We start from the raw sequence: 17,613 nt of genomic DNA, 5'->3' as shown, positions 1-17,613 counted from the left end.
CTACAGTCTCAAAGTGCAGGGTTGTGTAGTGGGTTTTGCATTTCTGAAAAATCCGATTAAAACTTACTCGATGGAGAAAAGCTGGTAACAGAACCAGTATTTGAGTTTTATGTATCCTCCTATGGGAAAATGAATAAACCAGTGTTCTCTTTTAGCTCTAAGTTCTGTCCATCAGTGTCCTGCAATATCCCTTCCCCTTCTCCATACAGCCTAGGTTGGAATGTGGCTTGGGGACACAGGAAAGGGAGACAGGAACTGGCAGGTGCAAAGCACAGTGAAGGCTGGCGATAGCTGTTATCATCAGCCTTCCAGAGGAGCCCTTCTCTCACCTTCACCATGCACCTTCATCTTACATCTTGGCCCAGCAGGTGGTGATAGTCATTTCTTCTATTACTCACAGCTAGCTAAAAATCTGCTATTCAAAACCAAGCTGATAGATTTGTTTTCCACAGAACCAAAATGCCATAGTTTTATTTAGCATCAACATGTTATGGGGGAGAAAAAAAATACAATCAGCTTATAGGACTTTCTTATTTATGGGTGTCTTTAAAGGTCCCTAAGGGACTATTTAATGCAAATTATTACCATGCAAGTTACCATACGAGTTACCATACCAGGGAAATGAGGGATACCAGGGAAACCCAGTCCAAGATGGAAACCTGACATCTTCGAGACAGCTCAGAGCTTGTCCATCATCTAAGAAGCGTTTCACCCAAGTGCAATCGCAATAGGTCGTGTGGGTCAATGATAGGTACACCTATCTACTGTTGTTAATTAAAGAGCAATAATAGCCCCTACATTATTAGAAATGGTGACCCAAAGAGAAACGAAACTAATCCCTGGAGGGAATTTATGAGGAATTATGGGGAATTTTATTCAAAAGGATTCTGATGAAGCATGCTGAGAGGGTATCTACTCAGATAAAAAGCTGCATAGCTTAACACTGACATAAGAGTTAGAATGAACATATGCTGGCATGGAAAATCAAGCAGGGTTCAGGATGTTTCTGATTGCCTGCACCCAGTGGCATGCACTTTCCAGTGAGACAGGATCACGGTTATGAACATGACCAAATCTCCATGTGAAAAGAGAAAGTGGAACACTAGCAGTTTAGAAAACACTGGTATTCCAATACAAAGTTATGTTCAATCCATTATTCATCAAAAACATCTCATTCTCAAAAATTAAAACAACTCTGCTTTTAATAAAGAGTTCTAAAATCTTAATTAGGATTCTGGGTTTATAGGTTTTTTAGAATTCTGTCCTGTTTATGATAGCACAAAATACTGACATATTGTTCAGTAAAAGATGGCTTTATTTAACCAAAATCAAGGGAACTAAGCCAGGAACTACTTTACAAATGCTTAGAACATATACCTCTGCACATCATAGAACTTGGTTATATTTTTATAGAGGTTTCTACTAAACAACTAATTCTTAACACATTTGAGTGCCTGTTATGAACACAGTGTTCTAGGTGGTGCAGACACTAGTCCTTACTGAGTTTACACCTTACTGAAAGTGATTTGATGTCTAACTTATATATAAATATATATAAAAAATATATATGAAATAAAATAGTCTGTTTCTAAACAGCCTATGGGTACGAACTACTCTGGAACAGAGACAATGTCATTGGTTTACGTATCACCCACGTTTGCTTTGACACTATGACGGCACAGGTCAGTAGTTGCAACACTAGAATGTATTAGACCGATGATGTCCTATGATGCTATTGAGAATTTGATGGATATATGTGACGACAGAGTCAGAGCCAAATTGGAATTATCATACCCATGATAGCATTCTTTCTGGAGTTCATCTTAAATACCTCTAGCATTTATAGTTACGTCATTCTTTCAAGGCTTACTGTACAACTGATAAACTTCTGTATTTTTTTATTGTATGACACTCTTCAATAATAAGAATAAGCAAATCAGTTTCCCAGTAAGCAATCTTCTTACCTGGTGATTCAATACCATGTGAACCCCGTGAGTTCGAATATCTGTGGAAAACTCCCCCAGAAAGTCCAGGATGTCCTCAATTGTGGCTGCATAGGGAAGACCTCGAAGGCGTATACAGTCTCTAACATTGGTTGGGGGCACAAATTGCTGAGGTAGTACTGGAATAATGGGAGGGGTTGGAAGTGGAATGAGAGGGGCCGAGGAGAATCGATTCAGCACCTGTACTCAAAGCAAAATGGAAGTGATTTAGAGCCTTGCTATGCCAATGCTGACGGCACTGGCATAGCTAGGGAGCCCGTTAGAAATGCACAATCTCAGCTCCACCCCAGACCTTGTAAATAGAAATCTGCACTTTAACAAGATCCCCAGGTGATGTATAGCATATTAAATCTGGAGAAGCACTCATGGCAAAAGGGACTCATGCTTTTCAGCTGGGTGGGCATGATACCCACTTTCGTCAAATGCTGAGAGATATACCACACACAACACAAATGCGCTTAGATTAAGGACTTATCTACTAGACAATGCATCACTGTCTGCCTTGGGGAAAATATCCTTAAAGTTGCAACTTTCACAAATATCTTGAATTGCTAACCATGGACTGTTGTAGCAATCTTAGATCTCATTTTTCTAAGCCAAATAGTCCCCTCAATATCGCCTCACATTCCACCTTCAAACCCAAGAAGCATAAAGACAATAACCCAGTAATGGAACCAAAGGTAAAACAAGGACTATGGATTATATTACAATACAATGCCACATTATAAAGTAAATAATATCCAAAGCAAAAAAAAGATAGAATGGCAGAATAATGTAAAACTGAAAAAATAATTTAGTGACCCTAAAAATAATCACTTGTTTTCAAGTGAACTTTTAGACACTGGATCTTGACTCTTGAATAGAATAGAATTTGGCTATCTTGAGAATGAAAGAGGCCAAGTACCTTTTGAAAAAAAAAAGATTGCTCCCAGGCAATTCAAAGTTCTTGCCTATTTTTGTCTTAGTTTAGAACATGGCCACTAGTTGATAATACTAGAGAGCCCTTGTGCAAATGCCCTGTGTGGTATCCCTGGGTTTTCTGAATGACTGACACATGCAAACTTTATCACACCATAAACTGAAAATATAAAACAACTGAACTTGCGAATATTTGCCCTGGTTTCCTTATTCACACCCTGTCCAGTTGCTATTTGAGTAGGAGGTGACCAAACAATAATAAAAAATGAAAGAATAAACACAACCAAGAAAATGTTACCACAAGACAGCAAGGTTTTACAAAAATCACACAATCCAGACACAGCACAAACATTAGGGAAAGAACACAATAGAAAACAAACATGGTTATAGACAAACGTGAGGCAGGAAATGGTCTGGCACCTACAGAACCTGCCAAATTGGTGGGGAGCAAATAGTTATTGAATGAAATATTAGTAATGAAAAGAAGACAGTGCAGAGCCTATGACTACTTCAAATCTTATTACACAAATCAGTAGAAATAGGGGGCTGGAGAGGAAGCTCACCCCCACACAAAACTACCTTGTGTTAGAGTCACATAGAGGTAGCATACTCTCCACCCAAACCAATCAATATAAAGTAGCCAAGGCCCTGGGGTAGTCCATTCCAGGTTATGATTTCCACGACACTGTTCTTCCAATGAAAAAATCTCGTATTCCCCCTCTAGTTTGGGAAGGATGTCTGTAATATTTGAATCCCAAAGCATGTACAGCTTATTTTACAGATTCAGATTTTTAATTTCATTTTCAACAAGGTACAGACTGATTTATTTTAAATCATAATGTACAATGGGCTTTGTAGAAGCTACCCAAAATCATTTCATAAACTCACAGAAACAATAGTGGAGTCAGTGTCCTAACTGCTTGCAAAAAAAGTCCAAAGGAGTCACTGGCTATGTTCTGCTACGGGGCCCAACAGAATAGGTTGAAAGAGCCTTGTGAAGCAGTCTATTGTGATCTCAGATACCAAGGAAACACTAACTGACCCTGGAAGCGAAAGATTCAGCTGGTAAATCAAGAAGGAAAGCCAAAAGCCTTGAGACCCTAGAGATGTTTCCATGCCTAGGTCTTAGAATGGTTTTAGGAACTGATTTGTGCCTCAAAACAACTCTGAATTCTGAAAGTACCAGGGCATAAGAAAACTGCACCAGCAGCACGGAAATGATCAAGCTTACTGGACAATAAATTTGGCAAGAAAGACATTAAAATTAACACTGAAATAGAGGACAGGCTGACAGTGACCAGAGGGGAGAGAAGAGGGAATTTCAGGGGAGAATGGGAAGGGTTTATAGGAACAAATTTAAAGGACACATGGATGAAAACTAGGGGGAGGGTGGTAATGGGAGGGAAGTGGGGAGGATTGGGTGGGTGGGCTGGATTGGGAGTAAAAGGGAGAAAACTGTACTTGAACAATGATTAAAATAAAATAAAAAAATACATTAAAATAAAAAACCTTAAAAGTGCACACCGTATTTTCAGTTCTAAAGAAATCAATCAGAAATTAAGAGCTTTATAAGAATGTTTATCTAGAAATTCCTTATGGCAGGAAAAAAAAATCCAAATGTATAATAGAAATTTAAATTTTGTAACTCCGTGAGACATATTAACTTAAATATAAATTTTTTCGGATACAAGTATACTTTCAAGGTATTATTTTGAAACAGAATACAAAAAACACATGGTATGTGTTCTGTGTGTATACAAGCGAACAGTGCTTGTTATCATTTGGTTAAGGAACAAGATTTTTTTCATGCACTTACACTTTCTATATTTTCCAAGTTTCATTTTAACAATGAATAATGAAGGGTTGTTTTCAGAAATAAAAAACAAAACAAAACAAAACAAAACAAGAATAATGTAAAACCGCCACCATGTTACTGAAAACCAACCTGCTGAACTTCGGCTGCTGTGCTCCTGAAGAGTTCAATGTATCTTTTACCCAACAAATCCTTATGCTTCCTCAGTGCGTTCTGTGCATACTCCTCACAAGCAAAGAGGACGAAAGCATCCCCTGTTGGCCTGCCGTCTGGGTAGGTCACAAACAGGATGCCCTCCTTCCCACCGGTGATGGGGCAATGCTGTCCAAAGAAGGCCACCACCTCATCAGCTGTGGCTGTGAACGGGAGCCCCCGCATGCGGACAATGACTTGATTTTCCTTGGAGAGAAACTGGGCTACCTCATTGGATGTACCTAGGGAACACAAATATTAGGAAGCATGGGGAGAAATGATTAAGACATCAACTTTACCAAATTAAAAATGATAAAAGTCTAGGCAATGCCTTGAATTCAAAATTAAGACCCCCACCCCCACCTGAATTTACAATAACATCCCAAGAAAAAAAGAATTCTCTTCCCACGGACTTAAAAGTTTTCCCCTACCATTTTCATAAAAGACCTCCCAGTTAGAGGGGTAGCCAGACAATTAAATTATGGACCAACCACCATATCGTGGAGAGGCAATTAATCATCACGGTGGTTAAGGGCATAGGTGCTGCTGAAGCTAGAATGTCTGGGCCTAGTCCTGGCTTTACCGTTTTACTAGGGCACCACTTCAGTGAAGTTTAACCTCCGTGATGTAGTTTCCTCATCTGTTAAATGAGGGTAAAATTACCTACCTTACCAATTATGAGAATAAGTTATTACATCTAAAGTACTTCAGTGATTTTTGTTACTATTTTTCTGATTACTTCTTATTAAGATTCAAAAATACTCAAGTGGAGAGAACAGTATAATAAATATACTTAGAAGTCAGTTTCAACATTTATCCATATTCTGCCTAACACAAAGCATATTGTACAGTATGACCACAGAGCAAATATTCAAATGCACATCATTCAAGCTCATACACTAGTAACATTGTCCCTTAATCTTACTGCCCACATACCATGAAATCCCAGACATTAAACCTGAACATTAATTAACTTTGCCATCTGCAATTTCCAATGTTATCTACTATGGAAACTCAGGATCATATGGCAATTCAAAATACACTTTATCACTAATTAATATCAAGCATATTTTGGAAACTCTGGAAATAGTATTAAACTTGTAGCTGTGAATTTGGAAGACCTGATTTCTCTCAAGCAATAAGAGCCAGAACAGAAATATACCAGACAATTGCGTAAACAGGGTGCTGTTACTAAAGTTCTAAAACTGCAAAGGTTTTTTACCAGACTATACTATAATGCAGGGATAAAAATGTTCTTTGTATTTAGGTGAAAGTCAACCTAGTATATTCTGGCAATAGGTGTCAACAGTCTCTTAAAAGGTCCATCAACAGTCTTCGATTCGGCTACTTTTAGACACTCATCCTAACAAGCAGCACATACAGAGATACAAAAATATTCACTGCAACATACTTAGAGTGAAGAGTTGGAAATAAGCTTCAAAATGCCCAACAGGGATGTTTAATAAAAATTTATGGTACATATATCACTGAACAGCAGTTAATGTTTAAGAAAATTGAGTAACATAGGAAAATACTCATATGAAAAGGAGCAAGGGAAAACTTGCAACAAAAACTTACAAAGTAGTTACAGGTATAGAAAAAATCTGTTGGACAAATCACAATTAACACTTTTATGCACCTGTTATTTTTAGGTTTTAAGGTTGTAAATCACTAAAGAACTAGATGAAGACTTCATATGTTCCTGCTTCTCAGACCATATTACTACGAACACTACATATCCTAAAATACTAGAAGCCAGAAAGTTACAATGTTCATGGCCATGGATGAATTAAGGAAAATCGAGAAAAACTAGAAGCAGACATGCAACAATTCCAGGTATTCTAATGCTGCTTTTGAAGGTAGTTTTCAGACTATTTACTTTCTTTCAAGAACTACTCTTTCCCTGTGTATGTGAGTTTATATGACCCTTTCACCTTTGAATAATACTATTTTTAGCAGCTATTTAACTACAGTTGATTGACTTAAGCCGTAGGCCAGTATTATGCATTATACTTACTGATACTATTGGACATGTTCTTCCTCTTATTAAAAAAAAATAAGGTTGATTCCTAATATTTTACTGGGAACCAAAAACCATTCAAGACTATTTATCTACCCTTGATATTTAAGTAAAATTTTAGAGTCTTACTACAGCCACATTTTGTAAGAGGCACTCACCACCAGCAATTTTAAGAAAATCTTCACCTGTTGCTTTGTAAACCTAAGAAAAGAGAGGGAAATGTAAAAATAGTTTCTGAGCCTTCAGAGGGTCATTCTGGAGACGTCAAGGGCCTCAGGCTGGTAGGCTGTACCTCAATGTAGCGGGTGCCCATGTGATGCTTGTGCCGCTGCAGGGCGAGGTCTCTGTGTTCCTCACTCACAAATCGAACCAGAGCCTCCCCGTTCCTTCGACCCTGGGCGTTCAGGCAAAGTGCTGCACCTCCCCTTTGAAGAGAACAGAGCAGAGAGCAGAAGGAAAAATAATACGGTCAGTAAAAAATGAGAGGAAACCCATTCTCCCTTTGGGATTCTTAAGTGAACTAGAGATTAAAGGAAAACCAACTTGGCGATATTGAGCCCTTTGAAGAATCTTGCAATATCTTGATCCGAAGACTGCCATGGTAAACCTCGGGCCCTGACTACTGTGTTGTCATCAATAAGCTCCATCTTGCTGCTGTGGATCAAGCATAATTTCAGGTTGCATGATTAATGCCAGTGACCTGACCTATTGCCCCTTGGAAGACAATTTGCTTATTTTCACATGTGATATTATTTATTTGGTGTTCAAATAGACTTTTAATACTGCCTGCTTTTATTTTGTAACCTAAAAATTACCTGGGCACAATTCAAAGTTATATTTTTAAGTACTTCACTATAGAAAGACAACTGGCTATGCAGATCCAACACAGCTGGCTCCCCCAGCACTTCATCTATCAGCTGAGTTGCTGCTTGCTTGCCACAAACTCAGAGGACCCAGTATCAGTTCACAGGAAGCAGAGCTCTCCCAACATCCTGATGGCCGGTAAGTTCTAGAACCAAGAAGGATAGATTCAAATTCCTTCTCCGGACTGGCCAGCACACCAGTAGGTTTTAAACCCAGTTCGACAGCAAAATCTAAGATCTCCGTGAAGCTGGCAGTTAACCCACACCAGGAATGTGCGTGCACACTCACAGCCTGCCATTAAATCATCTCCTCTATCAAATGGGAGCCATCACAGAGAGTGTTTATGGAAATGCTTGGGAGTGCCCACACCTTCATGAGTCATTTGCAAATCACGTACAATATATTTTGACACCTTTGATGTTCTATTGCTTCTATATTCATATTTTCGATACTCCTAGGACAGTTTACTAATGAGTCACTTTCTCCACAACTTTGCCTCAGAGTCTCTCTGTGGGCAAAGATGTCAGAAGTTTCTGTTCACGTCAGGCATCAGGCAATCTCACGGAATTCACTACACTGATTTACAAACTCAAGCAGGTCTACCTGTGATCACAAACAGAGATACCACCATTTCATACTCCTCCCCAGTTATTTCCTTTGCTTTGAAGTAGAAGCTGATAGAGCATACTTTAAATTATCTCAGTAAAGATCTTGTGAACTCTTTTAAAGCCTATGATTTTTCCTTTGGAAGTTTTCCAGTGAGAGAATGGATAGTTCAGAGATGCTAAAATAAAAATCATAGACACAAACATAATGTAGTTAATGTCATAGTGACTAAGGATGTACATATTTCATTAAATGTTAATCCTGACATCCAAGCACACTTTAAGATGTAACATTCTTATGTAAATAACCTAATATTGAAAAATGGATAGTCAAAATATACAGGGAGTTAAAATATCACAATGTGAATAAAATAAATCAAAAGGCTCAAATGGAACAGCACTCAAGTACTTACCAAGTGCCACTTTCAAATTTGTAGTTCACTCTCTCTGGATCTGAAAACCTGTGATCTAGAAACGAGAACATACAAGTCATCATTTTTGCTCTTAGGGAGACAAAGCTGTGAAAGGAAATTCAAAGGTACAGGTGAGGGAAGGTGGGTGGGATCAAATTCCAGGCCTGCACTGTTACCGCAGTGATACTTACTATAAGGCTCTGAGATCATTGCTAAAATTATATTCCCCATATCTTCAACTTGAGAGGCTCCATACCGGGAGACTGAACTATTCTTCTCTAAATTTAAACCTGAGAGATTAAGTCAAGGAAACATTTTGGGGAGGTAAAATGAGATTGCTTCTAACTTCAAATTAAACTCACACAGACCTAAGAAGCCAAGTAAAATGTCAATGGACAATTCTTTTTTTCTTCTTTCTTCTTCCTCTTCTTTTTTTTTAAGATGTTATTTATTTAGAGAGGGGGAGGGAGGGAGGGAGAGAAACATCAATGTGTGGTTGCCTCTCACACACCCCCTACTAGGGCTAGGGATCTGGCCCGAAACCCAGGCATGTGCCCTGACTGGGAATCAAACCAGCAACCCTTTGTTTTGCAGGCCAGCACTCAACCACTGAGCCACACCAGCCAGGGCTCAACCATCAATTCTTTGAAATCTCAGCATGGCTGCGTCCCATCAGTCTGGACTTCACCCACACTTCCTGCAGTCTCCAGTGCTCTCTTAGGTAAAATGACCGCATCAACCCTGTCCTGAGGTTCTACCAGCAATAAAAATTTGTTTGTTGAGTAGTAGTAAATGCATGAATACTGAAATTTTGTTTAGTTTCAAACCATGAAGTATTCAACAAAGTTAACAGAATCCTTTATACATTGTTACAGCGTGTACAAGGCAATGACTGTGCTAGCTTAAAGACACGGTTATATTGGTTAAGACCATAAGGTACTAAATTACATTTTTCAGCCTAACATTGGAAAAAGACACCTCAAATTACTGGTGACACTATTTTTGTGATGCCACCTCTACTCAGCCCCATAGTATGGCCATCTTGGATGGCAACAAATGCTTGTTCTTTGAGTAAATTTGTGAGAAACAATTCAAGCCCTCAGAGACAATACTAGCCAACATAGCTCTTAAGAGAGTACGTTGTTTGTTAAGCCAGGAATAAGAAATGCATGGCTCAAATTGGGCTTGAGCGTGAAACCCAAAAGAAATTTTCACTAAGTTTTATGAATTTGCAATTTCTCTTAAATAAGCATGTATTTTTGTTAAGATAGTTAGTTACCTTAGGAAGCTAACAGTCATTGAAATTTTTAAGTTTCAATGCTATAGTCACACTTTGTCTTATGTATAAATTTGCATTAATTTTATAATGTAGTGTAACGCATATAACAATACTGACTGGCCCCACGTTCCAGCCAGCCCAGCGAACCTCCCACACCTCCAGCCAGCACCTCACCAAAACGCTGTATCAAATGGAACACACCGTAGAAATCATGATGTTCACATTTCACACATTTGCTGAGGATAAAGCCTACTTAGCAAAGAAGGACCTGAGAGTACTCATGGGAAAGGAGTTCCTTAGATTATTTAGAAAATCAAAGATGTTGTGAACGAAATTGTGGAACCGGACTGGGGCCAAGCTGGCAGAGTGGGCTCCAGGACTCCTCGGTGCTGGGCTCACCATTGCATACGATGCCTGCTCTGCTGCACCCATGAAGCAGAAGGGAAAGGAGCAGGGAACACTGAGCAATTACTCCCACCCTGACTGAGGTCTCCCAATGGGCCATTTAAGGAATATGTGCCCCACAGATTCCCGCTGGTTAGGCATTTCATGAGCTGATGGGGACCCTTAGAACACATACAAGTAAAATCCCATGTCACAAGAGAAAGGAAAGCCAATTAAAGCCAAATAAGCATTTTATTTTTATATTTCTTCCTTCCTCTTGCTCTCGATATGCAAATTTCTTAAAAACAAACAAACAAAAATAATACCATGGACTCTATATTTTCTCAACTTTAAAATGAAAACAAAGATGTTCAACATTACTAATCATTGGAGAAATGGAAGTCAAACCCATAATGATCACCTCACATCTGTCAGAATATCTATTGTCAAAAACATAACTAAGTATTGGAAAGGATGTGGAGAAAAGGGGACATTCATACTCTGTCGGTGGGAATGTAAACTGGTGCAGCCACTATGTAGAACTATTTGGCAATTCATCAAAAATTGAGAATAGAGCTATCATATAACCTACCCATTCCACTTCTGGATAGTTATCCAAAGAATACAAAAATACTAATTCAGAAAGATATATATACCCCTGTGTTCACTGTAACATTATTTACAATAACCAAGATGTGGAAGGATAAAAAAGATGTGGTACGTACAGGCGTAGACCAGAGTAGGCTTAATTAAAGTTGTAATATGAATAATAAATAATGTTTCATGTACTCACAACTATAAGCCTTTGCTCATCCCTGTATACACAATGGAATATTACTCAGCCATAACACAGAAGGAAATCATGCCCTGTGCAACAGTGTGGGGGGACGCTGAGAATACCATGCTAAGTGAAATAAGACAAAGAAAGACAAGTATCATATGATGTCACTTATATGTGCAATCTTAAAAAACAAAATAGATTATGGAGAACAGACTGGAGGGGAAGGGGTTGGGAGGAGGGCAACAAAGGGGAAAGGAATCAATTGTATTGTGATGGATGATGACCAGACATACAGTGGTACACACTTTGCAGTATATATAAATATTGAATTATAATGTTGTACCCTGAATTAGACATGGGCTTGTATACCACTTTTACCACAATTTTAAAAACAAAATGAATAGCCATCTGGGTGGTGGTTATTAGCATGTTTGCCTTATTTTATAATTTTCTGACCGGTAGAAGGATAAGAAATGAAGGGAGGTATTAAAAAAAAAGTTTGTAAGTAGTATTTTACCTTAAATGAGGATATACAATGTTAAAACACTCCAGAGAGCTCCTTTCCACCAAGCATTAGAGCCAATCATCTGAAGAGTCGATTCAATAATATCCCTCTCCAGACTCCATGCAAAATTCCTTTCCATCTCACCCCTCCCCCGCCCCCTCCTACCTTCCTCCAGCAGAGACCCTGCATCATTTTCCCGCAGTGCTAGGCAAATCTATGTTGTGTTGTCCCTCACAAGCTACATGTCTCTGCAGTTAAACATACCACATGTACAAAGGTGCCCATCCGTTCCTTGGCAAACCACTTAACCACACTAAATTTCAGCTTATCTGTAAAGATAAGCCTAAACTGTGATCACCTTTGGTTCCCTGGGTGTATTTTGTAAAGATTAAATAACATAAAATAAGGCCAGGGCACAAAACAGGCATGTAATAAGTGATGGCCTTCCCCTTCTTCCTAGAACCTTTGGGTGACCGACTTTCATAACCCATTATATAATCACAGAGGGTCATAGTTATGGCTGGAAAATCTGAATTTACCAGATGCCCATTTGTATACTCATAGGATAATCATCAGGCTGAAGTGGTAGATAATTTCTACAGTGCACACACACACACAGACACAATATCACACCCTTTACATCTTCCAGTGATAAAATAAATGTGCTGCTCACTGAAGATTTAGGAAAATCACTCCCAGGAGGTATTTAAACAACAGAGCAATGACAACCTGGTGGAGTCATTAAAATGGTCACCTGTGGGGAGGCTGAACTAGAACATGTTTGTGAATTCAGAGCCATCTTCAAAGCCTGTGATGACAGGACAGAAAACCAGAACCAAAGGATAAAGATACTCTGGGGAGGCAACTGCCCTCAATTTCCTGTGGAGGACTGGGGAGGGGTGCTTTAAGGATCCTTACAGAACTATGAAAGATTAGCTGTGACTAGGCCTAGTCCATCACACCAGCTCTGCCACTGCCGATTAATCATTTGGAGCCCTGCAATTCTAGTAACATTTTCAGCTTTGTCAGGAATAAAGAGAATGGAGTGGAGAGAAACATATCCAAGAAATGGAAAACAATCTTATTGTATAAGCCGCTACTGGCCTGTAGGGCAGTTAAGTCTTTGCTGGGAGGGGTTTTCTGTATGCTCTCGGACTTTTTTATGGCATGCTGGCTCCTACCCAACCTGATCATGATTTAAAATGTTTCTAGACGTTGCCAAACATTCCCTGGTAGGCAAAAAAATCACCCTTCGTGGAGAACCAGTGGTGAAAACGAACAGTGACTTCACCCCTTAACCACCTATAGAACTGTCAGGAAAAGCTCCTATGTGTAAGAGACCATTACTGGACAGATATTTTTAAAGGTAACTGGCCAAACACCACCTATTTCCTCCTATTTTCACAATAGTCCTGCCAATAGTAAAACCAAACAGATGAAGAAACTAGAATTCGGAAAAGTGCTGTAACTCATTCAGTTTCCCAGCTGGTAAGTAATGGAGCTGGAATTATAATACAGATCTCGTTTGACTTAATTTCCTGCACCAAGAAGCTTTGCCTAATTTGTTTTGAGCAATACTTGGTGAAATGCTTTCTAAATGTATATGTAGGAGCCAAGTAAAAGGGATAGATCAAAAGTAAAAATGTACAGCATCCTGTCTGTGTAGATATAGAATTGTGACTGAAGAATTATTTTTACTGAATTCTACTTTTTAATTAAGAATGTGTTCTATAGAGCTGTAAATGACAGCATAGGTAATACAGTCAACAGCATCATAATAACTGCATGGGGCAGGTGTATAGTTGAAATATCGGGGGTACCATTCTTGAAGGTACTTGCTTTTCTAACCACTCTGCTATAGATCTGAAACCAAAACAGAATAATAGTGAAGCAAAATGTAAGTAGAAAGAAATTCTTTTAAAGAATATGTTCTAGACATTTGGCTACCTTGGTTCCATGTAACATGTCCCAACATGGTTCTCTCTAAGTCATCACACACCAGAAGGATCAGCAGCTGTAAGCTCCTAACAACTTTTAAGTCACCTAACCTCCTTCACACCCAAACCACCCCCATGCATACAACACACACACACACACACACACACACACACACACCTCTCTTTGAAAGATTTGTTCAATTTGTAATCCTTACCAGAATTCAACATGAACTAATGAACGGGAGTGAGGAAAAAAAGTTTTAGTACCCATTCTTTCCCCTATCAATTTATAATTACAGATTGAGTTGCTTGCTGCACGTCTGATCTTGAGGGAAGGCAAGATGAGTCTGTGCCTCCTGATTTATGGCTCGTCACGCAGCTTACTCATCCTGCCCTTGAGGCAGCCACAGCAGCACCAACAGGCTCAGCTGGCTTGCTGAACGAGAAGTGCCATGAGGAAGGGTAAAGTCGGCCAGGTGGGAACACAACTAACATTTCAGGCTACAACTGAGCAAAGTGCTACAGAGTTTAGAAGCCCAGAGACGTTTGTCTATATCTGAAGACGAGTGTTTTCTTTAGTGCCACCTTTACCAAAACACATTTCAGGATTTAACCCACACTTTTATTAGCTGAAAGTAGATTTCACAGAGATAAATTTTACAAAGTTCATTAGCTTACCCACTCAAAAAAGTTACCTTTCCCAACTGCCTGAAAATGGACACATCTGGTTTCAGAAGAACCAATTTTCACTTCTAAGTATCTTTTTAAAACCAGGTTTTTAGTTTATACCTAAGAGAATCACATATAGGAGATAATAAATACACTGTGGAGCAATTAAGTTCAAGCTACAATTTAAATATCATATATTATAAATTGTATCCCAAGTCAAAATGTCAACTTGAGGCCATTTTTTTCCTGCTAGAGTCCCCTCAAATAACACCTTTGTTTCTGCCTCTTCTATCCTGTTTACTCATTTATTCATAGTATAACACAATTGCCTACATTGCCACACATGTTACAATAAAATACCTATGGTAATGAACAAAGGAATAGCAAACAAAGTATGGCAAGAGAAAAGTTTAACTAGTGCTCCACCTAAGAACCAAATTTGCTACAATTGTTTAAAGAAAAGTGGCAAATTACCCTTACATGAGTTGATAATTTAAAAAATAGGCTCTATAAATGATCTGCTATATGTTAAAGTGAGCTTTGAAAGAAGCCAATCAAGAATGCCTAAGGGAAAGAGCATAACCAGGAGCTAAGGCAACAAAAACATTTTTATACCAATAATAAATGCTGGAAAAATAATATAAAACCATAGTTTTAATACTATTCCTCAGAGGCTTACTCTTCCCCTTACTCTTCCCCTTACTCTTCCTTTTTCCTCTTCCCCAAGAGGAAAAAAAAATCTACCCTAGCAAATATTATTGTAATGAAGTGACACATTGAAAATTTAACAAAACTGACAACTCAATTATACCCTAGAGCGGGGGCCCCCAACACTCAGGCCACAAACCAGTACCGGTCCCGGCCTGTTAGGAACCAGACCGAACTGCAGGAGGTGAGCTTGAATGTAATTTGTCTGAATCTTGCTGAAACCATCCTTCCCAACTGCCCCTTCCCACCCCATCCCATCCCCAGTGGAAAAATTGTCTTCCACGAAACTTGTCCTTGGTGCCAAAAAGTTGGGCACCGCTGCCTCAGAAGAAATAAGATGGAAGTTGGGGCTAATGGGACAATAGAGAAGTTTAGGTAGCTTTTACTTTAGAAAAAGACATTTACATGGGATAAATAAGGGAAGGGAGATTCCATGACAATAAAACAAGTCTTCTAAAACAAAAAATTATCCTGGAATTCCCAACTTATAATTTAAAAGTTATAATTAAAATAAACCACACAAAATAATCAACAAATCTCTGAGTGCTAGCCAAGAATATGCAGTATTTCTAGTCCTTTAACTTATTACCACAAACCAGAGTATTTGCCGACTTGGCTCACATCACATGGGTATGACGCCAAAGATAATTTCTTCCCCCCTCTAGCTAACAAGGTCAGCCACTAGCTCAGCTTTACTGTACACTTGGTAATGTTTAAAATCCCTTTTATACACACAACGTACCAAGGAGGATTCAGCACTTCCACTTTTTAAGCAGGGCAATGAAGCTTTGTGAGACTACAAACGCAAAGTTCAATTAATCAAAATAAGCACACAAGGGCAGAATGAACCACACTCACAACACACAATATTTTACACAAAAGGAGAAGTGAAATTAACCATGAAATTTACCTGTACTAACATGTAGTTGATGCTTTAAAAGGTCTATATCCAGTCTTGCACAACATTAAAAAAATTTTAAGTGTAAAGCAGTTTAAATATTGTCTTAAATCAATAAGGAAGTCCTTTTCGAAGTTCTTGGCAGCTGCTTTCCTCTATCAGAGACACCCAACAACCTGGTGAGGTTTGAAGGATCACAATCAACTTTGGAGAGCATGCGGCAGGCTGGGGACTGGCTAAGTGGTTGCAGATACTGCCTCGTTATTCCTTACAGTGGTCATGCCCATTTTAAGATGGGACAACCGAGGTAGAAAGGTGCAGTAAATTCACCCTCAACACGTCTGACTCTGGAGCTCATGTTCTTAAGCACTTCACTATATATGAACACCTTTAATATACAAAAAACCCAACCAACCAAACAAACAAACAAGCCAACATTTCTGTGTCAGAAGCACATACACACAGCTCCTTTACCTCCCTATTGAGAGAAGTGGTGAAATACACACACACACGACTAATCTTTGGATGGGCAGGCAAGAATGGTTTAGTGATTTTTTTTTAACCCTGATAATGGAAAGGATAAAAATGGTATTTGCTAATAATGTCAGTCAGCATTTTACAGATTCAATACCCTTAACTGGCTAGAAATTTTACAAAATCAATTTCCCTTTCCTGCTTAATAGTTGACTTAATATGTGCTGAGGAAACACAGAATGTAAATTTATAAGGGAGATAATCTATTTTAAATGCCAGCCCCACCCTCTAGAATATTATCCCCTAGTTAATGAGGAGGGCATTCACATGAGACTCAGGATCAAAAGCTGGCACTCCCAACTAAACTAAGACTCCTCCAAGCCTCAGTTCCCCCAGCTGTAAAAAAGGGTGACAGCACCTCCACTGGGCTGTTGTGAGACTATTGGTGGGATATATGCAGGAAGCACGACTGACAGCTCTTCCACCTGCCCTCCTTAAAAGGCCAGACTTTATTAAAAACGAGTCCTTAGTAAAGGCTTAACAAAGTGGAGTTAAACATAACAGGAGAGATCCTGATTTATTAATAATAAATCCGTTCACAAATAACAAAGCTTACAAAAACAGGAGAAACTCATTCCATCCAACTTGAGAGGGATAAAATAGGATTACATACTCTATTCAAAAACTGGTTAACTAATTTATATAAATAGTCCCATAATCAAAATGTCCTTTGGCCAGGAGACAATTAGTATTAATTTCTATAAGGGATCCAAGACAACTTCTTCCTCAAAACAAACAACAACAAATCACAGGGGCCCCAAGCCCTGTCACCACACCCTCACCACCTCACCTGATTGAGTAAAAAGCTTACAAAACACCACCCACAGCTCACCTACTGACTGAGGTCTTCTTTCCGGCTGCGACTGCACAACTCAAAAATCAGGTGACAGCACGGACCCTGGCATAACTCAGGCCCAGCGCTGACTCCATGGGGTTTTAGAACTAACACAATGACAACAGAGGGAAGTAAGTGCTAAAATAACAAAATTCCTAAAACCCATTTTTTTTTAAATCAAAGTCATCACACTTTTTGGTTACATAGCACCTGATACAAAGCTCTCATTTGGGAACACCAGAGACAAAAAACTGA

General features: G+C 38.9%; 1 protein-coding gene across 4 annotated transcripts in view; it reads right to left on the bottom strand.

Moving 5' to 3' along the window:
- ESRP1 (epithelial splicing regulatory protein 1) overlaps window positions 1–17,613 on the bottom strand; it is a 56,983-nt gene that overhangs the window by 30,388 nt on the left and 8,982 nt on the right. For all 4 annotated transcript variants that reach the window (XM_045861443.1, XM_045861445.1, XM_045861447.1 and 1 more), the window contains exons 5-11: window positions 9,020–9,118; window positions 8,829–8,883; window positions 7,490–7,600; window positions 7,239–7,371; window positions 7,105–7,147; window positions 4,867–5,168; window positions 1,965–2,183 (exon numbers count right to left, since the gene is read on the bottom strand). In XM_045861443.1, coding sequence (XP_045717399.1) covers window positions 1,965–2,183; window positions 4,867–5,168; window positions 7,105–7,147; window positions 7,239–7,371; window positions 7,490–7,600; window positions 8,829–8,883; window positions 9,020–9,118 — 962 coding nt within the window. The remainder of the gene's footprint in view (window positions 1–1,964; window positions 2,184–4,866; window positions 5,169–7,104; window positions 7,148–7,238; window positions 7,372–7,489; window positions 7,601–8,828; window positions 8,884–9,019; window positions 9,119–17,613) is intronic.

Source organism: Phyllostomus hastatus, unplaced genomic scaffold (assembly GCF_019186645.2).
Source record: "Phyllostomus hastatus isolate PE091 unplaced genomic scaffold, TTU_PhHast_1.1 phas_scaffold_21, whole genome shotgun sequence".
Classification (NCBI taxonomy): domain Eukaryota; kingdom Metazoa; phylum Chordata; class Mammalia; order Chiroptera; family Phyllostomidae; genus Phyllostomus; species Phyllostomus hastatus.
Note: the sequence above shows the minus strand (reverse complement) of the source record. Positions and strands in the feature narration are given on the sequence as shown.